General features: G+C 41.7%; 1 protein-coding gene across 3 annotated transcripts; it reads left to right on the forward strand.

The window, feature by feature from the left end:
- The first annotated feature begins 168 nt into the window (after positions 1–168).
- On the forward strand, positions 169–27,604 carry rxrba (retinoid x receptor, beta a). 3 transcript variants are annotated; one of them, XM_071532495.1, is made up of 13 exons: positions 169–241; positions 1,056–1,211; positions 3,754–3,989; positions 5,127–5,280; positions 6,394–6,573; positions 8,443–8,466; positions 10,215–10,375; positions 11,499–11,628; positions 12,390–12,522; positions 16,185–16,220; positions 18,396–18,487; positions 19,431–19,536; positions 20,797–27,604. In XM_071532495.1, exons 2-13 carry the CDS (start codon positions 1,196–1,198, stop codon positions 20,942–20,944), a joined length of 1,416 nt encoding a protein of 471 aa, XP_071388596.1. In that variant the 5' UTR covers positions 169–241; positions 1,056–1,195; the 3' UTR covers positions 20,945–27,604. The 3 variants fall into 3 exon arrangements, with proteins under 3 accessions (XP_071388596.1, XP_071388597.1, XP_071388598.1); XM_071532496.1 differs by lacking the exon at positions 8,443–8,466; XM_071532497.1 differs by lacking the exons at positions 8,443–8,466; positions 16,185–16,220.

The raw sequence follows: 27,604 nt of genomic DNA on the forward strand, positions 1-27,604 counted from the left end.
GCTGCAACGTGACCATACAGCGCGTCTGCTGTCTTAGCAAGCCCAGCTGCAGTATTTTGCAGTGATTTGGAGCCGCTGTGCAACTGTAACAGAGCACTAAGCCAAATCCTCCACCATCATCATGTTTTCATCCTTGCAGGGGGAGGGAGGGCTGACTACGAGGCAAAGTGGGGGGAGAGACAGACACACACGGGCCTAGTCACCACATCTTTTCATGCGAAGAAGCCGTGCCGTCAAAAACGTCAGTAATACATTTTTATTTGCACTAAATGTATATTTACCACGTTTGGCTAACTTACGAGTAAATGGATTTGATATAGGCGGGACAATAAACACTTGACTGGTTTGTTCTGGGCGCTCGCACTGTCCTGCGATGCATCTAAGCTAGCTAGCTAGTTGGCTAACCTTAGCTACAGCGCTTGGCTTGTTTTGCTAACTGAAACCAGACAGAGCGCGATTTCCCCAAAATAGAGCCATGTTTGTTTTTGTCACCATGTAAAGTGGCGTTATATGTGATTTTAAGGGGATAGCAAAACAATTCAGTTACGCATTTCTTGGTAGCACACCCAACGTTAGCTAATTGGGTTAACCCTAGCTACAAATATACGACAGCTAACGTTAGCTAGTTTACGAGCTAGCCGATAGCTAACGTTAGCTTGCAAGAAAGGTGGTTTGTTGCCATCTGTCTGGGGCCCCATCTATATACTGGAATATGACATTTTCCCTGTTGCGTTGAGCCCAGATAGCATGGTCCTTGTGTAGCAATCGAGATAAAGTTTCCGATCCATGAAATAGACGCATTCCCCATGTTCGGTAGGGCAAGGCAAGCCTGGCATCAGCTGACCAGCTGTCTGTCTTGCAAACTCCTGCTAGCTATATAGTGTTAAAAATGCATCAAATTCATATACATTTGTATTGACAGACACACAGACAGCTGATAACCTTGTGGGTGACTGAGTGATACCCATTTCGTTGTGCATTTACATGAGAAAACCGGCGTTTTCTCTGCCACACCATTATCTCATGCGGATCTCTTTCTTGTGTTGGAATTTCAGCCCTGTTTTTGGTTTCCCAAAACGACTCCGGCCCGGGCCTCAGTCCGCGGTCTAGAGTTTGGTAGCGGGCTGCTGGAGACTGAAGCTCGTCGGTCTGTGTAGCTGCCAGCCTGCCTCTGTGCCCAGCCACCGTGTCCGAGATGGGAGACAGCAGAGGTGAGAGAACACTGCACTGACTATTTCTGTTAGCAGCAGTGCAACAGTATTAATAAATTATAAAGTCTGTCTGCCACACATCACATCTGAATATTGATATGACAGCATGATAAATTATACTTCTGCATTGCTGTCACACCTGTAGAAAATGCAGGCTCGTGGAAGATACAGGTTATGATGGTAGCATGACTAATCCAAGAATTGCAGAGGATAAAAATGTTTAAAGTTTGGGAAAACACATCAATACAATGACACAGCAAAGTGTCTGAAACCCCATGTCTTCCACAGAAGCCAATCAGATGGACTAAATCAATCAGCTAATTGTCCAAATTTTCCACTGCCTCTGCCAGGTTCATTAGCTGGTATTGCAGAAGGTCTCAAGAAAAAAAAAATCAATTTGGCTGTTTTTGGAGTAAACTATGTACACAAATAACATTGCATGTGGCGGATGCTTTTATCCAAAACACCTTACCGTAGCACACATTGTGTCATTGTGGCCCCAGTAGGAATTGAACCCGTAATCCTGGCAGTGTTGGTGCCATGCTCTACTCATTGAGCGACACAGGATTTTATGATTGTCACTGAGTTCTCTCTGCCCAACTAACCATATTTCTCATTCAGTATTATTAACAGTTTTCTGACCAGAGTGCTTGTTGATGTATCTGAAAGAGGAGGGGTTGTAGCAGGGCCAGAAATTTACGGACGCTCAGGGCAAAAATGCCCATGAACCTTCCCATGAAGTGCGCGTGAAATTAAAAATGAGGGAACAAAAATCAAATGCCCCCAGTAATTAGAAGCACTCTTCTTTGAATTTCACCCTGTTCAAATTGTATTTATTGAGTTGAATGCGACTACTGTCCCCCGTGGGCCACCGTAGCTGATTTGTGGGTGCTTATGACTGGGCGATTCTTTCCAGTGTGTTCTGGGTGAGAAAAATGTTGCGGTTTTTGATCAGAGTACGCAGCCTGAAGCTGTAGAAATGCACCATGCAGCCAGCAGTAGATGAAAATGCTGACCACACACAAACCACTGCGTCAACAAAAAATAAAGTAACTAATATCGTAAAAAAACTCATTAATGGAGGAGTGGAAGATGGACTGGTTGGGACAGAGAGGGGAAAACGGCTCCATTCTCTCCTGCAAGCCCTGCCGCATGTTTCCTGTAGTGGGAAAGAAGTTAAAAGTGGTACAAATGGAATGCGGAATTGGAATTATTTGCCAATATGCAATGGAAATGCATTATTTCAATAAAACTGGCCCTGAAAACAACCCCTAAAAATCAGATCAAGGGGGGCAAAAAATGCCCTCTGGAAAAAAAGTGAATTTCTGACCCTGTGTTGTAGACACTGGAGACACAGAGTAGTGCATGATACACATCCCCAATAAACCTCATATCCTGTGCAGGGCGAAAACTGATGTTAAAAACTGAAAAAAGGAAGGAATAACGATGCACTCAAATCTTGCTCCTAGTAGCCTAAGTTTTACTTGTGCAATGTTTCAGCAAAGTTTGGGTCTTCATCAGGCCCGAAAGTCTGAAATGTTGTACAAGGAAAGTGTTTTTGTTTTACCTTTCTTTTTCCATTATGGACTCCGTATAATGAGTACTTTCTCTACAAGGAGGCTGTATTCATGTCTGATGCAGTATTTCGCTTGTTCTTCACCTCATTAGATTTTTGCAACCAAGACAGCACTACAATCCAGCTGTCAGTATTTCCTAACATATGCCATTTTTGTAGATTTTATCCAAAATATCTTACAAGAGTGCATGTGTAGTTTGGGCGATCCTGCTGGGAATGGAACCCATGACCCTGGAAGTGTTGGTGCCACACTCCAAAAAACAAACCAAAAACATGCTCCAATCAAAAACAATTGTTGTTCTTGATAATTAAAAATCTAATCATAAGAAGAACAATACTGGGGCAGCTGGGTGGCCTAGTGGTTGGAGAAACCACCTGTCAACCCGTGTTTAAAGCGTCCAACCTTCTGAAGTGCCCTTGAGCAAGTCACTGAATCCCTGCCAGCTCCAGGATTGCTGTTATGTAGTTAATAATAAAAATAATAAACTTTATTTCTATAGTTAATGGGGTAAGGCCACACAACTAATCGGAAACAAAAAGTACTTAAAGTAGTTAAGTACTTAAATTTCCAAATCGCAAGAGGCTGCAACTATTTTATCAAAATGGTGGCTACTCAAAATGGACTCCTAAACATGATATTCTGGTGCTGAGCCCAATTTCTGGCCTATAAATAAAAAAAAATAAAAAAACAACTTTCAGTGTATTCAAACACAGCAAATCTTAGGCAACAACATGTCAGTTTTTCCTCAAAAATGTTTCTCATTTGATGAAAAATCTAAAATATTGAAAAATCTGTGTCTGTGTACAGTATCACAATTGCAATATTCAGCAAAATAAATGCAATGTGATTATTTGTCAATATCGTGCAGCCCTACTATGGGGTATCAATAAGGTATCACATTATTATCATTACTAATTATAATAGTTATATCTGTGTTTCATCCCCTCGCTGTCTCCCTCACTCAGATTCCCGCAGCCCGGACAGTTCGTCTGTGTCGTCCCCTCCGTCGGGGCAGCGCTCCCCTCCGCTGGTTCCCTCGGCCGCAGCCTCCATGACCTCCCTGCCCCCCATCACCACCGCCGGGGTCAACAGCCCCATCAGTAGCATCGGCTCTCCCTTCTCCGTCATCAGCTCCTCGCTCGGCTCGCCCTGCCTGCCCGGCACGCCCTCGGTGGGCTACGGCCCCATCAGCAGCCCGCAGGTGAGGGGGGAATACTCTATATCAGGGATGTTTCTCTGGACGCACAACTCCTGTTCATGTTTAATTGTTGTTTTCCTGCTTTTTTTCCACATACCAGATTTTTGCTTTGTGATCAAGTGTTTTTTATTACATTTTACAAGATCCAACCAAAGTTTAGGATTTGTACAGTGTGAATAAGATTAAGTTGTTTTTCCAGGCCAGGAAAATGTTCAACTGAAACACCTCCCCTACAGGCAAAAAAAATACCTCTTTGATTTTGGAAATATATTTTTTGACGGTACAGCCTGACTATACTGACAGGCACAAATTACCTGTGAGTGTGGTTGGTTTCAGGCTATCCTAAGTGCACAGTTTCACCAAATTCCCCAAACAGGGGAATGAATCACCGGGAAAAACAACAGACTATGATTTTCTGCAAAAATTCGAATTGAACACATATACGCAAGCTGAGTTTTTAGCAATATTTTAGGTTTGTTTGGATTCTGGTTTGCTACAACCAAGGTAACAGCTATTTTTCTTGGAGTCCACAATAAAACATAATACAATCAGCATCTTGATGTTTTTCAGGACCAATTGCATGAATTTTCTGCTTGAAATGTTATTTTTTTGTGTAGATTCCCTTGGTAAATTTTCAGTTTCTACTCCATCTGTCTCTCTCTTTTTAGTTCCAGGATAATAGGTGATTATACAACATTCTTAAACACCATCTTCATTATAGATGCTGTCATCCTGTGTCTTTCAGTGTCATGATGTCATATGTTTGGTTTCTAATCTTACTCATTCATGCGACAGCATCCATGTTGGGGCATCTTATTTTGCTTTTATCCCTGTGCTTCTTTATCTCTCTGTCTGTCCTGATGTCATGTACACACGTCTAATGTCACAAGTTTGGCTCCTAATCCCAATCTTCATCATAGTCAGTCATAGATAGATATACATGGAGAGGCGGGGCTAAGACGACTAATGTCAGTCACTCCCCCTCTAATAATCACAACGATCAGCCTTAAATTCCTATGAGGTTTTGTTCTGCACAGAGGATATTAACTGCTGGAGAGAGAGAGGAATCATAAGAGTGTATCTAAAACACCTCCTTATCCTGATCATATTCATCTTCTCTCTCCATCCGCCTTCTTTCAGATCAACTCGACGGTGTCCATGTCGGGGCTCCATGCGGTGAGCAGCTCAGACGACGTGAAGCCTCCGTTCGGCCTGAAGCAGCTGTCGGCCCACAGCCCCGGGCCTATGCTCTCCCAGAAACGCCTCTGCTCCATCTGTGGAGACAGATCCTCTGGTGACTACACACCTTAAACACCCCTCTTACTTACCGCTCCTTACTTCTGAGGTCAGACTGAACGTATATAAAAGTTGAAAAGTTGGTTATATACGCCCCTAGATCCAATGCAATAATATGAGTTTTAAAGATAAAGTGAGTGCTACGGTGTTGAAAGTTTCTTTGTTATTAAAATTCATTCTTTTTGCGTCAGGGCCATGGGCATGCAACCAACTTTTCTGCTTGTGTTTGGTGATTTTCCCCGTCAGCCTGCACCTCATTAATGTGACTGTGCATTTCATTCCAATTTCAAGGGCTGAAATGTATCAATTTCATATTTATTCATGTTGCAATATGAAAGAATGCAACATTCAAATTGCAAAAGCTGCACCATGGACATTTTTAAATCTAATTTTTAGAGTACATGGTGTAATCAGTGAGGGAAGTTGTGTGACTCAGAAGCGCCTGACAGACATGCCTCACTGACATTTGACAGACATTTGAATGCCTCGGTTATATTGAGTTCTGCTTCACTTCATGATAAATTATAATCATGATACATTGTATGAGGGAGTGAGCACATTTTAAATTAACACACATGGCCTCAACCCACACACATAATAGCACTGAGAACAGGAAGGATGACATATTTCTATAAAAATTACTCTTTGCAGGTATATTGTTTTGTTTACCAGCACTTGGTAGATTAAACAAAAAGTGAATTTTGGACACTGCACAACACAAAATGAATCTGTTATTTGCTAAAAGTGCATTGTGCATTCATTACATTTTACATTATTTTAGCATTTTAGGCTTTTTGCTGATGCCACTTACAGTGTGTGTAACAGAATTGGCTTGAGATCCAAGGGTTACAATATTACAAGCAACAGTAATGATTGCTGGAGTCAGAGCCATAATGCCCAGACTCTCCCTATGAGAGAAGTACTACAAAAGAAGCAACAATAAGAGCAAAGTAGAAGGCAATTATTGGTGGTAGAAGTGGTAGAGGGCAATTTTTTTTTTCTGTAAGACTATTTGTAAAATGACTCTTCGGTTAAAGTTTCAGCCTTGAAGCAAATTGCCTTCCCTCCTGTCTCCCTTTCTTTGCATCCTTTTCCCCCCTCCCTCCCCCAGGTAAGCACTATGGTGTGTACAGCTGTGAGGGCTGTAAAGGTTTCTTCAAGCGGACGGTGCGCAAAGACCTGAGCTACACCTGTCGGGACAATAAGGACTGCCTGGTGGACAAGAGACAGAGGAACCGCTGCCAGTACTGCCGCTACCAGAAGTGCCTGGCTATGGGCATGAAGAGAGAAGGTGAGGGGGCGGGGAACTTCACCAAACCCTCGGGAGATCAGTGGTTCTCAACCGTTTCTGCCCGCGACCCCCAAAAATTATGCAGTGCAGGCGTAAATGCACAAAGTAATGTGAAATGTAATGTAACGTAATGTAAAATGTTGTGTTAGGAATCTATTTTTTCTCACTCCATGAATAATCTTGTCCTTATCCCCAAGTTGAGAACCACTGCTGTAGATCATGGGTTTGAGTGATGTGTAAAAGTCTTTTTACACAGAAGTGACTATTTTTTGTCTCTTGTAAGTGATTAATCATCTTTTTTTAATAACATTGTCTTTCAAATGGACAGATTTTAGAAGTCAACCATGAGACTCATCAACTATTCTTTATTTTGTTATTCTGGAAGATCCCTAATGGGTTTTTAAACATGACCCAGGCTGATTAAAATTCATTACTACTCTTGTCAAAGAGTGGGGCGCACCAGAAGTAGGTCCATGACTCACTTTGGTTCCTGACCTATAGATGGCCCGCAACCCTCAGTTAAAGAAACCAAGCTATAAAGCATTTGCAACATGGTTTCTTTACATGGTTTACAGGCCTTCTTCTGGCATTTCCCTATGTAAAAGCAATAGTACATTTTAATGAGCTTTGGTATCAGAGCAGTGCTAAAGTCTCTCAGTTTGGACCTATTGATTAAGAACCAAAAAGGTTTTCTCTGGCAGATCCCGACATGACAAAAGTTACCGTATGTTTTAATCAGCCTGAATCTTGTGTCAAGAGTCTAAATTCTCAATTGAACTCCTTGCTGAGAAAGCGTGGTGTTTTAATATTAGCAGACCTGGGTCAAAGACTGTTTTCAAACAACTCTTAACATTTGATTTAACTCACCTTAAATGCCAGAGGGCTGGGAATTACCACTTTGAACAATACAGTGAGTGCCAGAAAGTTTGCAGCATTTGAAAATCAGTTTAGGATACCAACCACAGTATGAAGTAAACCTATTATAGTTATAGTATAGTACTATCTTACAAGCCAATTTGATTGAAAAACACGAGTCATCAAACAATTGTTATTCCCTACCAAAGCAGCTAGTACAGTAGGCAAATTGACCAGCAATTGGCTTGTGTTTGTTTCCCACCCTGTTGACAACTCATCTGGCACTAATTAGGTTGAAACAAACGCTTAAGAGTTGTTTGCAAATACCTCCTGACCCCGGTCTGAGTATTACTATTATTGTCCTGGGTGCTGCTTCATATAAGCACCTTAAAACTTAAGATCACCGTAGTTCCATTTTAAGTCAATCAGTCTTAGATTATCTTGGTGCTAAGCCTCTTTGGGAAAGCCCTTGTGAGTCAAGCAGTGTAGGTAAGAGCTAACTTGATTGTGTACCAAGCCTTCTTCATATTAGATCAGAGTGGAGTTCCCAAAGAGCTTTATGACACTTTGTTTATCATAACTCAGTTAGCTTCTGGGAAACACAGCTGAGATGTGCGGCTACTGTCGGTCCTATAATGATCACTGCAGCCATGGTGTCAGGTTAATGCAGGTGAGTTGTAGGTGGGGAAGATTCAGGGCAGCTGCACTTTGTGGCTGGCCACAGCCTGTAAATCATAAGCCTTGCCTAAACCTAAAAGAAGATCTTATGCATAACCTGTGAATAGCAATAAATGAATCAATGAAATGAATAAAATGTTGATATTGTTACTATGCATACTGTTAAGGGGGAGAGCATTAATAGTGTTGATAGGGGATAGAAAGAACGAGTAAAAAGTGGTAGAGAGAGAGATATGGGGGTGGGTGAGCCTTGTAAACACTAACCCCCTTTCCCCCTCTCTCCCTCTTTTTGTTTCCTCTCGTTCTTTCTCCCCCCCCCTCTCCCTCCTTCTGTAGTGGTCCAAGATGAACGACAGAGATGTAAGGAGAAGAGGGAGGGAGGGATGGGTGTGTGTGTGTGTGTGTGTGTGTGTGTGTGTGTGTGTGTGGCTGTATGAGTGAGAGAGAAGCGGAGAGATTTTGCATTGCATATCAATGAGTAGGAGCTAGTTTCAAATATTTTTTCCGTAGTTTCATGCCAGTGCTCAGAGATGGACCATAGCCAGCCTTGAATCAGTTCCCCATGTGTTTTTTTAACCTTTATGTATCCAGGGAAAGTTTGCTGAGTATGCATGCTCCTTTTCATCACTGTCCTGCTTTACTTTCACAAAGTTACTTACTGCACATTCCCACCTGGGAGCTGCCCAGTACAGCCACAGTCCTGTACTGTTGGCCGCTGAGCAGCTCCACTCATGCACTGAAGGATTAAGTGCCTGGTTCAAGGGCACTTTGACAGTAGCAGTAGAGGAAAGGTAGATTTTTACTCACTCACTTTCACACCCAGATTTTCGCAGCCTGTCAAACTTTACATCACAAGCCCACTTTTTCTTTTCTTCCGACACGCCCTTTCTATATCAGGATTTTTTTCTTGTGCAGATTTATAGTGGTATACAGTACACTAAAACTGAGAATCCTTAAAAGTAGTTTTTGGTTGACATTTAATGCAGTTAAGGGAATAAAAGGCACAATAGGTAAGTAAAAGTAAGTAAAATTTCCCTTTGTGAAACCCTGATATAAAATCTAAAAAAACATAAGGGGACTAGCTCGGGACTAGCTCAGGACTAGCTCATTCCAAATTATAGACAGTGCTTCTTAATTGTCAGTCTTCTAATGTGACTGATTACATATCATGATAAACTGATCATCATTATCATGCTAATATCTAAAGGAATTTAACAAAAAATGAATTTTTGGTTGTTACGTTAAGATTGTTAAAATTGCGTCTTTTGCAGAATAGCAACATTGAGTTTCAGTGGAATTCCCACTTGAGTATTATACTTTGGGGGAATTATAGTTAACCAAAAATATTTAGTGTTGTGTTTGTCTTCCTATGGTCCATTTCTGCCTTGGTAGTGTTGCTGAATGAAAGAAGGTATGAAAGACAAGCGGTGTGAGAGACTTTGACCTGGCGATGAATTGTGTGTCTCTGTGTGTCTCTTTCTCTTCTTTCCCACTGTCTCTCTCCCCGTTTCACATTCATTCGGTCTTGCTCTGTCTTCTTTCACTGTTCTTTTTACGTCTTTCTCTCTTTCATCCGCCAACATATTTGTTTTGGTACACTTCATCCTTCTCGCACCCTTCTTTTCCTGTTTGTCCACATATTTTTCTTTTTATCTCCATCAATTCCCCTCGTCCCCTTAATCCATGATATTATCTGTGCTTTGCCATCCTGCCTGCTCATCCGTTCCTGCTTTCTACTTCCCGTCATTCTCCCGTCTTTGTCGTCTTCCTCTCTCTCTCTTTAATTCTCTTCTTTTTCCCATCCCTTTCTTCTTCTCTGCATCACCCACCTCTTTGCAACCCCTCCCTCTGCCATATTTGCTCATTTATTTCTGCCTATTTATTTCTACCCCTTCCTCCTACTTCCCCCCTCTTTCATACTTGCCTCCATTCTCCTGTTTTTATACTTTCTCTCCATTGCATCCCTTGTTTCTCCTCGTTGCTCCCCTCTTCCCCACCCACATTTTCTCCTTTCTTATTCTTCCCCTTCTCCTATTCCTTTCCCCTCCTTCTCGTTCCTCCCCTTCTCTCCTCTGCTTCCCTCCTTGCGGCCGCCTCCCGCCCTGCAGCTGTGCAGGAGGAGCGCCAGAGGAACAAGGAGCGGGACGGGGAGGTGGAGTCGACCAGCGCGGTGAACGAGGAGATGCCGGTGGAGAAGATTTTAGAGGCGGAGATGGCCGTGGAGCAGAAGACGGAGCTTCATGCTGATGGAAGCTCCGGTGGCAGCTCTGTGAGTAGTGTGGACGGCGGGGAAATTACCACAAGCTGCCTGTTTAACGTGCTGTGTGTAGCAGTTTAACATCAGTAGATCATTACCACATTCATTTTGAGACATAACTACCATGAACAAATGAGTCCATTGCTGAGAAGGTTGGCAGCCGTCCTCTACTCTGCATCCTCCATTGTTTCTCCACCTGGTCAGATTTGGAGGGAAATCAGCTGGATTGCTTTATGGCACAAAACAGGAAGAGGGCGCTGTTCTTCCAGAGCAAACGGAGATAAAGCTTTCAGAGTTTCTGGCAACAGCAGATGGTGGAAGGAGTGACAGGCTGATGTAAAAATCACTTGCAACATGTTAGCTTGTTCAATAAAGTGAAAGAGAAAACAAACAAATGTAGAGCAATGCCAGCAGGGGGGACAAGTAGCAACATCTTTGACAGGAAGCAACAGGGGTTCATGGGAAATGTGTTATTAATTTTGAGAAACGCTAGCACTAACAATACCACTGGCGTGAGATAGAGGCTACCAAACATCTCGACCATTGCCTCATTTGTTTATGGCAACTATACCAAGGTATTACAATTTAACAATATAGTATATATTGATGTTTAAAAATGATACATGGTGCACCTTTACCAGCCACTGTGGCAGGTAATCAACTTTTGAGGTCCGATTCTGTTTTAAAAATGTAGCTAGGTGGTAAAATCATGAAAGTGGCTGGTAAATTTTTTGGATTTACAGGCCATTTCATTTGCAGACCAAAGGTTTCCCATGTTGGTATATCCATGCTCATGTTTTTTGTATTATAAAATAACGTGAGATTATCCTTAAATATTTGGGTATGAGTTTCATGTATGTTGGTCTGTGTGTGACATATCGGCATATGTGTGAGCGAGTATGAGAGTGTGAGTGTAGATATGTGTGTACTCATATCCGATCTGTGTGTATTCGTGTCTACTTATGAACAGAGAGACCTGCAGTATTTAGTTATATGCAAATGCGTATGTGGGTTGGTTTAACCATCATCCCTAGGCTGTTGTTGTAAATAATAATGTGTTCTTATAATAATGTATTCTTAGTCATGTTGCCTGGTTAAATAATTATTCATCATCCAATTAATCCGTTCCCTCCAGCCCAACGATCCAGTCACCAACATCTGTCAGGCAGCAGACAAGCAGCTCTTCACCCTGGTGGAGTGGGCCAAGAGGATCCCTCACTTCTCTGAGCTGGCTCTGGACGACCAGGTCATCCTGCTGCGCGCCGGTACGCTCCCAGTCTGACTCACAGGAGCTTTCATAATGAATAGTGATTCTGTTTCTGACGGTCAGGTTGTCTTGTCCGTTCCTTGGTCCAACTTGGTCCTCTGTCTTATGCCGGTGCAAAGGCAGTCAAACGTCAGCTAACACACACACAAGACGACGCCCACCAGTTCTCATAGTTTTGAGCACTGCCATACAATGTAACTGGTTGGATGCGAACTCTCTCTTGTAATTTTCTGCCTGTTCTTACTTGACGAGACAGATCTTTCACCTGCACTGGCGCAGCATTTAAGTAAGGAGAAATGAGGAGGGGAGTATGGTTTGTTGACGCAAAATTAGTAAACGCTAAACAACACCCCTTTTATTTTATACAAAACTAAACATCAGGGTTCCTACCATCACAAAAGATCTGGAAAAATCATGTAATGTTGGAAAATTGAAATTTTCAATGGAATTTTCAATGTTTTCAACTGGAAAAGCTGTGGAAAATGTCACAGATGGTTTGGTCATTGAAGTTTCTTTTTTAAGCAGTTATTTGTTAAATTCCAGGTTCAGTTGCTGGTAGATCTAGGTAACTTGAAATGGATAAAACCTAAATTCCAAATTTATGGACTGTATGTGTCCAAAGAGTGAGTTCCTAGATCAAGGAACTTCAAATCAGCTATTAAGAAAAAAAAACGCTACATATGACGATATATTATAGAATATTCATGCACTTTGATTTGCTAGAAATGTTGAGGAACCCGCCGTTGTTTGTCCCAACAGGCTGGAACGAACTCCTGATTGCGTCGTTCTCCCATCGCTCCATCTCGGTGAAGGACGGGATCCTGCTGGCCACCGGCCTGCACGTCCACAGGAACAGTGCTCATAGTGCAGGGGTGGGAGCCATCTTCGACAGGTAACACACACACACAAACACACACAGAGGAAGATATACAGCTGCTGTATATACTCTGGTAGACATACACACCAGTGAATTCCCCAAGGGGAGGGGAGGGGAGGGTTACCCAACTTGGAGGACATGCCATCCTGAAAAAATATCAACACTTTCATTAGTATTGGTTTCGCTGGAGAGTTTTAGCATCATTTGATCTGCCTGCTGTTTCAGTATGATAGGGTTCCTACACAGGTCTGGAAATGCATACAAAAGAATTAGATAATTTCCAGGCCTTGATATGTTTGGAAATTGCACAAAATAGTTTGGAAAAATATTGTTGTTCAGTCCCAATATATGACTCTGATTCCCCCATCTCACATATTATGTTTGTTGTTGTCAAGAATAATCTACATCTCAAAGAGGGTTATTGTGCAGCTGGGCAATATGACTATCAATGTACATCATATCAAACACCAAAATCTACAAATCCAGTCAAGAACTTAAAGGAAAATACTGGTGTCATTTAGACTTATAGCCCATTTACTACTGTCTATGTCTTATTTAGATTTTCCCCAATTATTTTGCAATGCATGCCGTATGTAATTAAATATTTTAACATTTACTCGCTTTTTGTTGTTTTTAAAATACAAACTTTACGGTGTGTAATCTAGCTTGAAATTAACTGCTGTTCTGCCTAACAAAGACGCCCCAAGTAAGAAGACATGGATGCAACAATAAAGTTTATAAGGCGGCATGTTTCTGAGGGATTATTTCCTGGAAGAGACTTCCATTTCTTCCTGTGGGTATCAGGCGATTGACATGATGCAGAGCGTAACGTAACGCAGCCCTGATATTTAAACACTCAATGAAATTAGGATAAAACAGAAACTATGACCAAACCAAATAAAGGCTTCATGTTTACTGTGATGGATTCTCTCACTCTGTGGAACTTCTGGTTCATGCTGTACAAGAATGAATGGCGGCCAATGTCTTTTTCTAAAGGAGGAAAACGAGTGCTGATATCTCCAACTACGCTGACTGTCTGCAGATGCCACCAAGACTAAAGGAGAGGGGCAAACTAGAGCACAGACTTAAAAAACAAAACAAAAAAACCACTGGTATTTTCCTTTAAGGTCTGAAATTTTTAAATCAAAACTGTGTAGGAACCCTGCTTAGACGCACTTGTATGAAATATTAGGGCTGCCTACTGTTTTCATGAACCAGAGTGACAAGGAGAAGACAGGTAAAAGCCACATTCCCTTCTTGGTTTCACCTGATGAATCCACACTGAAGATGAAGGAGAGGAGGAAGGTTTTAAAGCCTTGAGATAACTGAGGCTCAGATTGTACAAAGGAAAGTTATTGGTTTCACTGACAGAGAAATGGAACAGTTTCCTTCATCCACATGAACTTTTTTCACACATGGCTAGCTAACTATTTTTGATTCTTTGTCTCTTGGTTACTCACTCATTCTCTGCACACACTGTGGTTGATTGTTGGTCATAATTTGGGTTTGTTGGTCAAATAACTGGGTCAGATTTCAGGAAGTTGAGCGGTGCTGTGTCTTCATCTCTGGCTGGCTGCAGCTGCGTTCTGTGTGGGCTCTGATTGGCTGAGAGACTGTCTCTGCTTTAGTACTGCCTGTAGGGTGACAGCGCATGCCGGGGAGGCTGGTGACTAATGCTTACCCATAGACACGCACACACACACACACACACACACATACATACGCACCTCTATGAAAACTACAAACCTTTATGAAAAGTTTCACACACAGCTGAAAAAAAAATGTATTTAAATAACGTTGATGCACGCATACACATTAAAAAGCAGCTCTAATCTACATCACACACACTCTCACTCTCAGTGGCCTAGCACCTATTGTAGTAACTGCTGGATAATGTAATGACAGTGAAAATGTAAAAAAAAAAAAAAAGTCCCTCAAAATGCAATAAGACCTGTTAACGTAATAAAAGACGTCCCATTATTACATCAACCAGCAATTATTACTGTAGAAGTGGTGTAACATATTTTGAAATGATGATGTAATAATAACACTGACTAATAAACTATCAACTCAAATTATTATTACATTCGTGTTGTTCTGAATTTGAATTGTTACATTTTTATTCAGGATTATCGGTATATCAATTAAAATGTTACACCCATTATGAACTAATAAATGTCAGTTAATATAATGATAGGATCGCATTATCCCACAATAATTACATTATGAATTTTTATTACATTTTCAATCCATTTAGAGGGACTTTTATGTTCCGTTTTATCAGATTTTCACAAGTTATTACATTATCCGGCGGTGGGTTTTTTTTGCATTATCAGTTGCTACACCCATCTTGAGTAAATCCATGCAGACAAAACTGCAAATCTTGTTTCCACAAACCCCCAACTACATCACAAGGTGTCACTTCACTGTTAATTACACAGTAATTACATTGTTACAAAGGGATAATTTCACCTAGAAATCTAATCAGGGTTAAAGCAAGCTAACTGGGCTCACAGCAAATGGCTCCTTGATTTTCCTCTGAAATTTCTTAATTTCCTCATCGCACTGCTCTCTTCTAGCAGCAGGCTTCTGTTTCAGCTTGGCAGCAGTGTCTGTTTGAAGCAATGGGACCATATTCATCAGAGAATGAATTGCAATATTGAAATAATGAAATATCAAAATGTTATTTCATTGTGGAATGCAGTACTTCACACAAGGATAATGGCAGCAGTCTAGTGAAACAAGTTTCAGTTGCTTTTTTATATTTTTGATTCAGTTTGATTCACTTGTATTTTCCATCCCAGAAATTATGTTTTTAGCTTTTTTATTTATATATTTACAATTTGGTTTAAGACAATTATATCACACATTAACATTTAGTCTAACGGCTTTTCTCTAATCATAAGCTTAATTGTTTTTTATTGATGAAGAATTTCATGTGTACTATGTACTTACGCTTTTCTGCTGTCATGGAATTGGCTCACGCAATTTAACATAACCCCCTTTCTGCTGATTGAAATACATTTGGCTACGTTACGGTACAGCCTTTGTAGTCCTTGGAAAACTGGAAAACTGGAGTGCATTACCTTAGATCAAGTGTAGTACTTTGTAAATATGTTAAGAAAAGTGAAATATAAATATAAATATTATTAATATTGGTAGTATTAAGTAAGGAGCCATGCCATTTGCTTTCATCATCTAAACAAGGATGAGGAGAATAGTTAAATCAATTTTTTTTTTTATAGGCTTTGGTATGTTTGTCTCTCATCTCTTACCTTTTCTGAAGTTATGCCCATAAATTCATTAAACTTCCCATAAGGCCAGAATTTCTTGGTATGTTACCCAGAAGGACTCAGAAGCCTGTTTCTTATGGGTCCACATTTGATAATTCGTGTTTGTAGTATCATTATTTGGGTACCACAGCAAGATTAACTACATTTTGGGCCCTGGGGTGATAAAGAAAAAGATAAAGAATCCCCTGTAAAGTGTTTTTTTTCACTGTTTTAAACATTCAAGAAACTATTTAAAATTTACATACAGCAAGTGAAATTTTAACATGGTCTGTTAAACTTCTAATCTGTACAGTCGAAGGGCTCAGAAAAATAAAGACAGGGCACTGTAATAACAATGTGACTGTGTAATGACATTGTAATAACACATTGTGATTGAATACACAGGGCGCACAATGCCGAGGTTGGGGCCATATTTGACAGGTAATGACGCCACTACACAAACACTCACCCCTCCTCTTGAATCAACATCAATACACAAACAAACACAAAAACACTAAAAGGTTGTGGCTTTGCCGGGGAATTGACTTTATCAGCAGGATGTGACTGTATGGTGATGTGACTCCTGTCTTGTCAGTTGGTTTTGGGATGCTATAATTCACTGTTGAGCCTTCTGGAGGCGTTGTTGGCCCAATTCAATGATGCATCTGTGATGGGAGGTGCCAACACCAGTTACACACACGCTGGGTGTGTCCCAAAGCTCCAAAAATCACTCCTCCTCTCCTCCACTCCCTCCTCCTCTTCTCTGTGACCTGGAAATTGATGTTGGTGCTGCTGTGTTGCTTGCTGGAGGAGACGAGAGAAGCCGCCCCTGAAGTCTCCTTCAGCAGAGGATGCACAGCTGTTCCCTCCCCAGGGAGTCTTTTAGTGGTAGTGAGGAAGGGGAGGAAAGGAGGAGTGAAAAAGCTTTGGGACACTCCCACTCTCACCCACCCACCCCCTCCTCCCCTCTATCTTCCAAGCTAGGTTTCTATGTACAGGGTATCCGTTGGTCCTTAAAAAGTCAAATAAATTATAAAAAGTGTAAAAATGTCTTAAATACAGTTATTAGTATAGGTCTTATTTTTTCACCATGCAATGACCGGTTTCTTTGTGCTGCATAGTACGATATGCAAAACATTATTTTTTTCCAGGCTGGTTTTGCAGCTTTGTTTTTGAATTTTGGTTGTTAAATTGGTCTTAAATTCAAGTCCAGCAGCATTAAAAAGGCCTTAAAGTCTTAAACCTTCAGATACCCTGTATGTAGGTGCTCTCCATAGCTTAATAGCATAAGGGATAGTTGCATCAGATACTGGCTATTGATAAACTGCTGTGTATGTTGCCTTGTTTGGTTATTTGTCTTGGATTTTGGAAGATTTGTCTTGTATGAAAAACAATCATATTCTGGCAAAGTTGTAGTCTTTGCCCAGGTGAAGAGAGTTGTGTGTGTTTGTTGTTCACATGTATCTCATGTTTCAGTGCATATTTCATGAGGTAGGACAACGGGAGTGGATTGAAAATGTATTGATGGTCATGCATTGAAGTCAAGGAATGGATTGTATGAAGTCTTTATTCAGGACCAGAGAGATTCTAGTATTTGCTTTATTGTTTGTGCAGTGTTTGGGTCTGTTGTTTTGACACCTTGAACTGTTTGCTGTTGGTTGATTGTAAGTTTGGTGACTGCCAGCAGCGGTTCTCAGTTCTGGTCCTCGGCCCCCCCAGACTACTGCTAGTTTTCTATCCAGCTAGTTAGCTGCATTCACCTGGCATCTCAGATGTAAATCAGTTCTTTATTAGATGGCTAGAGTGAAAACCAGCAGGCTCTGAGTCCTGAGCACCAGGACTGAGAACCACTGATGTAGGAATTTAAGCTTATTCTAACATTGCAATTATTTTTCTGGGTCTAAAATGTGAACGTGTGTTTGGACTTGGAGAGTTAAAGTCCCTGTGTGGCAGCTGAGGTTTGCTCTGTCCTCGGTGTCTGACACTCCTGGGAGTCGCTGGTGGACAGGGAGATAAATATAGTGGATGATAGAGAAGGTGAAGAAGTGGAGGGTCGAAACTGGGGCAGGAAATTAGCCTTTTCACTCTCCAGCCACAGTATGTGGTAGATTTCAAAATTCACCATTTTACCAGCACAACTAATTCTAAACACTCTCAATTTGATGATTGCTTACCTGCCAAAGTGATTAGAGTTGGAAAAAATCACAAACCATAACCAAAAACAGTTTAAAAAGTTACTAAATTCGTGCCACCAGAAGCTAGGACCGAACAAGTTTAGATATAAAGTAAGCAATAAGCAACCATACATAATAATGTGATTATTGAGTCCGCTCCATCTCTCTTTTTCTTCCTCTTTTCTTCCGCACCTCTCTTCCTCTTGCTGTTCTGCTTGCTTTCCTCTCTCCGGCTCTCTTTCTCTCGTTCTTACCTTTTCTTCTCCTCCATCCTCCACTTGCTGGTCCACTTACTCTCTCTTTTCTCGTCTCCCTTTCCTTGCCTCTGCTTCTTCTTCTCCCCTCTCCTCTGTCTTCCTCCTTCCGCCTCCTGCTGGTCTTCCCCCTGCATTTCTTCTCTCCTCTCCTCCCTCCCTCCCTCCCTTCCTTCATCCCTCTGCAGGGTTCTGACAGAGCTGGTAAGCAAGATGAGAGACATGCAGATGGACAAGACGGAGCTGGGTTGCCTTCGAGCCATCATCCTTTTTAACCCAGGTACACACACACGCACACAGATACACACACACACACCAGGGATTCTGCAGGCCCTTATGGGGGTTTCAAGCTCTTATGGTCTGTGAAATCTGTATTTTAGCTGTAAGTATAATTGTACAAAACTTTTTAAGACCCTTTTTCTATTCGTCATATCTAGATACAGTGCCTCATCTTCAGTAAGAAGCATCACCTCAATGATACTCCATGACAAAACCCTCGATAATCAACACAGATTTGAATTATAACGTCTACAGTTTTAGCAGCTGATGTGCATTTTATCGACAGCTGGATGAGCGCTACAGGCTTTATTCCAGATGTAGTATCACCAAGCAGGCGGTCCCACACTCAAATTAAGTTGATTAGGATTACAGTTCCAGATCATAATTCTTCTCAGAAGCTGTCACAGAACACAAGAGTTCTTGAAAATGTGGATAAGGTGGGGTCAACATAAGTGTTTAATTAGCTTAAGAAAATGAATAGAGCACACAGGCTTCCTCACGAAAGTCTGGAAAACACTGAAGAGTGCATTGGAGAATTTCTAGGTGTTTGAATTACTCAAAGCTCTTGGAGGCATGGAAAAATACGTATGCAGTCCTGAAGTGCATGTAACTGTATATTTTTGGTAGACCCAACCAGTTTTTACCATTTCATATATTGTTGTGAAGAGTAATCATCAGCTATAGAGTGATACAGTAGGTGGCCTAGTCATACTGCCCAGCTGCTGTTGGAAGACATTATGTTAAACACCAATTCTCCTGTTTTTTGTGTTTTTTGTACTTATTTGTTATTTGGGTTTCTGTTTATATTTTGGTCAGTTTATTATATGTCTCATATTTTTCCATTTAATAAAATGTTCAATAAACTAGTCATCACAAAAAGAAATGTAAAATGTGTAGTAATCCTGTGCAGTGATGATGTGAATGTCCTTTGCTTGTGTCCCCAGATGCTAAAGGCTTGTCCAGCCCGAGTGAGGTGGAGCTGCTGAGAGAGAGAGTCTACGCCTCTCTGGAGGCTTACTGCAAACAGAGATACCCCGACCAGCAGGGCAGGTACGCTACGACACACACACACTCTCACCTGGAACAGTATCCAGTACATATGACACACACACCTGAAAAACTATCTGATTTAAAGAATTTGTAAGCACACATACGTATGTATAAAAATACCCAGTCCACATGTTACAGTGCACAAAACCATGACAGGAACTCAAAAAACGACAGACAGCAATACAGAAGACAGACAGTAGTGCAAAAGAAAAATCTCAAGGTGATCGCTGCAGCTTATTTATTTATTTACTTATCATTTGCTTGTAATTTTACTGCAAACGTTGAAGGAAATCTCTACCACCATCTTGCAGCACAAAGCAGCTGGTCGATGACTGGATCTGATGTGACGCTTTCCTCCAGCATCATATACAAAACGCATAGATGCAAAAAAATAGACACTCAAAATGATAAAGGAAAACTCCATCCTCAGACACTCCTACACTGTTAGATATCAATTTGTGATGTTCAGTGCATTCCAAGATTTATTTTGTGATGAAGTGTTGTAATTTAAGAGAAGGGGTGTGTTGCATTCGATCAAAAAAAAAAAAAAAATAGACCACCAAACAACAAAATGGACGTAGAAATGTAAGGTACATCACCAATAGCTGTTTTTTTAACGTGTTTTGGGGGCATTCTGGAAAGGGGAAGTCACTAACTGAAGTAGAAGTAGACGAAGCAGATTGAGGGAAAGTGGGTACCACAAAAAATGTAATGTGACACTTCACAAAATAAATAAAATAAATACTGGAATGCATTGAACATCACAAAGTTATTTATAACAGTATATAAGGATATCTGAGGGTTCCTTTATTATTTTCAGTGTCTATGAAGAAATGGGAAATGTCTAAGTCCACCATTCACCCTAAGACACAAGCGCCGTTCTCTGTGTCCATGTGGCGCAGATCAAACTTCAAAATAAGAGTGATATGTGGACCACACAATCCAAAAAACCCAATAAATTGCCTTGTCAGATACAGACTTGTATATTAGGATTTGCATGTTTTGGTTTGCGTCATCTTGAGGTTGTTTGCACTTCACTCCATACACACATGGTCACACATGGTAGAGCGACAACAGGACGTCACATACGAAACTTATTATCTCATTATCATGAGAGAGATGGCAATTGGAGGATTTATATTGTAACATTTTGTCCTTTTCTTGTTTCACATTTATTTTTCATAGTTTTCAGTCCATATTACACATCTTTGGGTATAAACTCGCTCCCCTCTCCCCCTCATCCTTCCCTCCACTACCCAGGTTTGCCAAGCTCCTCCTCCGGCTCCCAGCACTGCGCTCCATTGGTCTAAAGTGCCTGGAGCACCTGTTCTTCTTCAAGCTGATTGGTGACACGCCCATCGACACCTTCCTGATGGAGATGCTGGAGGCGCCCCACCAGCTCACCTAGAGGAGCCAGGTGCGGTCCGGTCAGGATCTGATGCACACCAGGATCACCAACACGCCGCGCCGTGTTGTGTCGCTGGCTCTTCTCCTGGGGCCTCACTTACTGCAGCACCTGCTGGTCCTAATGTACCGGCCCTCACACTTACATACACACACACACACACACACACACACACACACACACACACACACACACATATTCCTTGTGACCTTTTAATCCCCTACACACATGCACAGACTATAACACACAGATCTTGTCTCACACACACGCACACACACAACGAAACTAAGCTCAGATGATACGGCTCTGAAAGACCGTATGCTGTCTAACACACACACACACACACACACACACACACACACACACACACACACACACACACACACACACACACACACACACACACACATGCACCTTTACACAATCTTTTCCCATACTTAGTTTTCCACCATAGGGGTTCAGACTCATGGAAATATATCCCCTTTTTATCACACATATACAGTAAATGTCTTAATTTTATTATAAGTTAGCCTTCAGTTTCCACATCTTCATCTCACAGTGTTTTTTGCTTCTGCGATAACTGGTATAGTTCCCGTGTTTTTACTTGGGTTCCATGGTTACACTGCTAGCTACATCTCTGTATATTATAGCCATCACCAGCCGGTTAGTTGTTCATGTATGGGTTTAGTTTAAAATCAGGTGCGTAGCATTTCAATCAACTGTCAACCGTCAAACGACTTTACTTCTAATTGGTCCGGAGGCGTCCTGTAAAGGACAGGCAGACACGCCCTCCCAGTGAGTTCATCCAATCCCGTAAAACCTTTGAACATTTTATGCTTTTTTGAATATTCATGCTGAAACTTGTTTGAGTTTCTATTTTGAAGTACTGTACTCATGAAATGAGAGCTTTTTTCCAAGGCATTGAAATCCAGGAAAAGGGGGCTGTGGGCACTTTGTTGAACGAACAAACTTTGTCCCTCCCACCCCACCCTGATGCGCACAGCGGGCTTTGTAAGAGAAGAGGAATGACTTGAATTGTAATGGTTTTTTTTAGTTTTGCTTTTATTCTTTTCTCTATTTTGGCAGTTGGCCTACCCAGTCCAAAATGGTTGCCATTCTGGACATCTTGAGGCTCCCATGAAGTACAGCTTCATGCGAGACAAAATAGTATTTGTTTCTCTTTTACTAGCCCCGCCCCCCTCACTTTGCTGGTGGTCATTTATGCACTTTTGTGAGTTGTAACTGTGTAAATTTTCCTGTTTCTTAGAAATGACCATCTGTTCTTAGACAACTAGGATGACATTGAAGGTACTACGTGTAGGGTTTTCCCATTAATACATCACTGTCAAGTCAGAGGTGATGACTTAATTGCAGCGCTCGTAAAATAATTGGCTATTACCTGTACGGACGATAACCAGGGTGGGGAATTAATGTTAGCCACCAGTCAAATGGTGCCAGATTTTGGCTGGTGGCAGGTAAGTTTTTCTGTTCTAGTAGCCAGCCATGGTTCACAGGCTCCTCTCTGTTCCAGAAATCAATTTGGCTGGTAAAATGTTGGTAGTGGCTGATGAATTTTGGCATCTACAAGTCGCTGTGGGAGGTGGGGAACTGGTGTCCTGCTGTGCTTTTGGGACAATTCTGGGGATTGTTGGTCAGCCTGTATCAGAATTGGATGGCCTAGTGGTCAGATGGACCATCGTGCAAACAGATTGTCTGAGGTTTGAATAGTCAAAATGTTGATATAAGATGCCAAAAGTTCAATAACGTGATTTTGCTTCTCAAATCATTGAAACTAATAATCATGATTAATAATTGAGACCACAATATCAAATCGGATTATCAGTCAGGCTGTAATTTTGCAGCCCGTCAATAAGGGATGATCACAGTTTGTTTTTTTTAGTTTGTTTTTAGTATTCTTATGACTAAACCTTTGCTGCCAATACGACACATCGCCTTTAACACTGATCATGGGCTGTGGCTGTAGATTGTTAAACAAAAGGCTGGATTACAAAGCACCTGCTGTGTGCCATGTAGTGATGAAATGGATTAGTACTGTTTAATGGAAACCCTACACGTACTACCTGCACCCTCAGTAACCTTATTCAGTGTGTATCAGCTCAGTGCTTGCAACCTCTGTACAGTTAATGTTTTGGATCAGTGTAAATACAAAAAACATTTTCAGGAGTCATGCAGAAACGGCAGGTAACATGATTAGCGATAGAGCAGTCTCACTCTGTGCAGCCAGGGTGAAATGGCCTGTTCTCACACTCATATATATCAGTTATGTTATGCAAGGGTATCAGGTAGCACATCAGAAACATGTTCACAGTGGAGTAGACACAAAATTTAGTTCCAACAAATTCAAACGCCCTATTTATTGTTGTTAACTCGACATTAGTCTTGTTTCTCGCATAATGGCGTCGTCATGGAGTTGTCATTGAGCCCAGGGCCTAAACCACACCTCGCCTCCTTTTTTACTGCCTGTTATTTTGGGTAACTGATTGGCTTGATTCAATGACAATGGCACTTGTCGTTTACTGTGATTGGAAAGTGTGGTCAACTCTGAGTCTGAGCGTTGCGGTGAAAACAGTCAAATGCAGCTACACCATGACCAGGATATTTAACGAAAACTATGAATGAAAACCCATGCTCAGGGGTGAGCAGTACTGGGGTACACATTAAGACTGACCACCGCTTTTTTTTGTCAGAAAAGTATTTAAAGGAGTGTGCAAGTTCTGAAATATATTTAGACTTTGTATTAGTCACCACTTTTAACAGATATTAGAAACATTATACATTTTGCAGTATCATTCTATGGGGAAGGGGTAAAACTGTCCCCTACCAGGTGCTAAATAACTAATGTGGTCTTTTAGTTAAAGACTTGCACGTTTACACCAATGCAAACACATAGCCGAGAGTATGCAAGTACGCAGACACAGCTGTTCTCCAGTCTTTGAACCTGACGTCTGCTTAAGACACATTTTCGTCTTAGCTTTTTTTCTTTGGTCATTTATTTTTTGACCCCTAACTTTCATTGCAGACTGTCAGGATGATAAATCAACTCCAGCCAAATGCTTGTTGAATTTTGGCCGTGGCTGGTAGGTCTGTCTACTCTACCAGACACTGTGGCAGGTATCCAACCAGGCTCTTTTCTGTTTTAAAGAGTAATTTGGCTGGTGAAACACTGAAAGAGGCTGTTGAATTTTGGGGTCCACCAGCTACTTTGAGCAGCAGATGGGAAAGTGAGCTTCCTGCCCTGCAGATAGTCCATGTATTTCTTCTCAGAGAGGATCCTTGGCCTCCCCCATGTGATGTGGACTTGGAAGCCAGCAGTTAGATGACCTGTAAGACAGGTGGTTCCTTTGACAAGCCAATATGTTGGTCTAACAGTCATAGTGGGCCGTGCTTTACTTTCTCTCAAGCCGTGCGTACACACCGCCAACTCGACAAACTCGTCACCAGATGTCTTTTATTTCCTACAACCAGAGAAAAGTCAGCCCTCTGTTGGCCATGGTTGTTGTGGAAAAGCTAGCTTCAGCTGAAGTTTTGGGTGAGAACACAAAACAGCAGCCCATCACCTGCTAGCATCCCTATATGTCTTGCCTATGGCTGCAACACTCTCATGGCTTCAGCTAGTTCAGATCAGCCATCGGACAGAAGCACGGCGATGTGAGTCTGAACGCAGAGAACCTGAGCCTTGAGAAAAGGTTGTAACGCAGTACGGCGGACCTTCCCAATCCCTTTTTCTTCTTCTTTTGTTGCAGCACATCTAGAATAGAGTTCAGCTCTCTTCTGAAAGAATACAAGGCTGTGGAATGAAATTCACGAGTGCAACTCACGAGGTCACTGTAAAGTTTTTTAGTCCCTCATAGAGTAGGCTGACTGTTGGACGCGTGTGCTTCCCCCTTGTGTATAATCTTGTTTTTGGTTGACAGCTTAGCATCTTTTTCTGCAAGTTTTTATCGTTAGACCTTCCTCTGTTGAATGTGAAAGCCTGCCGCTACTGCGTCATGTTTATAGCTAGGGATGGGAATGATTACGCAACTTATCGGTTAATTATTGGGTGATCCACTAGTTGACATATTAGTCAGTTAACCTACATACACAGTTGTCAGACCAAACGTTACGTTTCTGTGATTCATTAATATAAACTTAGATATTTATCACATCTGCTATTGGAAAAATCAAATCATCTGTCAAATTGGTTGTGCTGTATAGTGGTTACATGAGTTAAATGGTTTTCTTACATACAGTAAAAGTTAATTGTGTTTTTAGCATCTTTATTTTTAGACTAGTCTGTTACATAACTTAAGATTAATTGGCAGTGAAATTATTTGGAATTCCCATCCCTGCACAGTAATGCATTTCATTTTTGCTATGCTGTTTCTGTATTCCTTAAAATTAATTTTGCAATGAGCTTAGGTCATTTACCGCACGATAAAGCAACCGTAAAGAAAATGAATAAAAACCTTTACAGACGGTGCAGGTTCTGTATGCTCAGCCAGGCTAAGCTTTGCTTGGCGTTTCATGTTTTTGCGGGCCAGGCGGACTGTTTTAGCAGGGGAAGATGGTTGAGTATTTTAGTTTTTCTCAGCATTTGTTGTAGAGTTTGTGTGTCCACTTGTACTTATATGCACGTGTGTATGGAATCTGTCTACAGCTGGGCCTAGTGTCTTTGGCAAATCCTGTAGGCTTGGCTGTGATGTGCTGATGCCTGTTCAAGGATTTGTTCAGCAGAACAATGAAAGGATGCACAGAGGAATGGGAGCAAGGGTAAAGGGTTATAAACTGGCTTGTTGACCTGATGCTTTATCAGCATAACCCAGCCTCCTCTGCCCTCCCTTGACCTTGCCTTGTTTCCCAATTCTCCACTGCTTTACTATGAACTTAGCGAACACGTATTCACTCACCCGCATGGGCTGAAAACTATTGGGCTTTGCATTCGAATGGGCTTGTGTACTAAACCTATGGTTCTCAGACCGTTTGAAAAGGATGTGAAACCTTTCATGGGAAAGGGGTTGGAGAGCTGTAAGGCAGGGATTCAGTGCTGTGTCCCTCTTCGCTTACTTTACTTGATGGCAGAGCGGCGATGATCTCGGTCGCCGTGGGAGACCAGTGGATCGGCGTCGCGCCGCCCAAAGATGCGTGTCGTTGCGACCGTGTGCACTCAAGGCAGACGCATGCTGTGACCTTCTTTTGACTGTGTAGCAGTATTGTTGTCGCCATCTTTGTTACTTTTTGAAATCACTCGCTTTTTGAAAATAAAGAAATTAATAAAAAATATGCTTTTTTTGAAAATGGATCGAAGGCTGTGACTGAAATGATCATCGTGTATGGATTGATGGATTGGATGACAGGGCGGCGTTTTTGGCCCCTGGAGCAAAGCTCTGCTCCATCATGATGGAGGAGGCGCGTAGCGTGCTATGCAGCCTGCAAACCACCACCTTACTAGTTTATTTGTATCACTGCCAAACTGTTGAGGACGTGGCAGTTTTAAGTGCAGTGCTGCTCATCATGAGTCCCCAGAGTGTATTTGTCATGTATGTCCTGCACACTAAAGAGTGTGCAGTAACCTCGGCCTGCGTAGTGCATACTAAAGAGGGGCCCTGATAGGAATGGAATGACAGCTGGTGTGGAGAGAGGTGGACCGGTGGGTGGCCCCCTCTTGGGTGCTTAAGCTGTGCATTGGTGCTTTTTATAGGGTCCCCCGGCCCAGAACTTCTGCTTTGGTTTCCAAGAGACGAGGAAGTGAATGAATGAATGAATTGCAGATAAGGAACAATGTGACTGGGCTAGCCTAGCCCTGGAACTGCTCTTTTTCGATCGCAATTGGTTGGGGTTTTTTCTGCGTCCGGGTCCATTGCAAACTGTTGTGTGTTTACTTTGTTAGAGTCGTGTGTGGCTGTAGCTGGACACTGCCAGCAAAAAAAAGAAAGCATCGGTGTTAGATTATGAGGGAAAACCCGAGGCTGTAATGTTAGACATATAGTGCAAAGGCCGCTAGACTCCACAGGTTTGGCTTAGATGCCAAACCTCTGAGCAGTATCTGGTTACAAGGAATGAACTTGATGGGAGGTGCCAAGTAAACATGGTAGACGCTTCTCTCTTTACGGACGAGGGGAGGTGTTGGTGTTCAAGGTTGGAGGAATTGCCAAGGGTTTAGAGATAGAGGGAGAGGAGGAGGGAGGAGAAGGAGGGCAGGGTAGGGACTTCAAAGAATCAGATCAGGTGTTAATTTGTTGATCGAGAAGAAAAACAGAAAAAAGCTATTTTCCAGTAGATCTAGACTCTTCCTTAATCGTTTACTCTTCACCTAAAAAAAAATTCACACACTGCTTCTTTGTCTTGTGTTTCCTTACGTCTCCCTCTTGTCTGACTATGCTATTCATCTTTTGTTTATTACCAAGTATTAAGCAAATACAAGAACTGTAATATCAGAATGGGATCTGTCACTCTCCTTTTTATTTTATTTTATTCTTAATTTTTCTCTCTTTCTCTTGTGTCTGTTCTTTGTCCTGTTTGTATCCTACTCCATCATACATGTGGAGCTGATTGACTATTTTGTGTGCTTCGGGGAATGAAAGAAGAAAAAAAAATATGAATAATGATTTTTTTCAGTCATTAATTCTGAATCTTGTTTCTGTTTGTTGTATCATGTCTGAG

This window comes from Centroberyx affinis, unplaced genomic scaffold, assembly GCF_046629955.1.
Source record: "Centroberyx affinis isolate AG114_WGS23_722 - 3 ecotype Tasmania unplaced genomic scaffold, CSIRO-AGI_Caff_v1 ptg002192l_1, whole genome shotgun sequence".
NCBI classification, from domain to species: Eukaryota; Metazoa; Chordata; class Actinopteri; order Beryciformes; family Berycidae; genus Centroberyx; species Centroberyx affinis.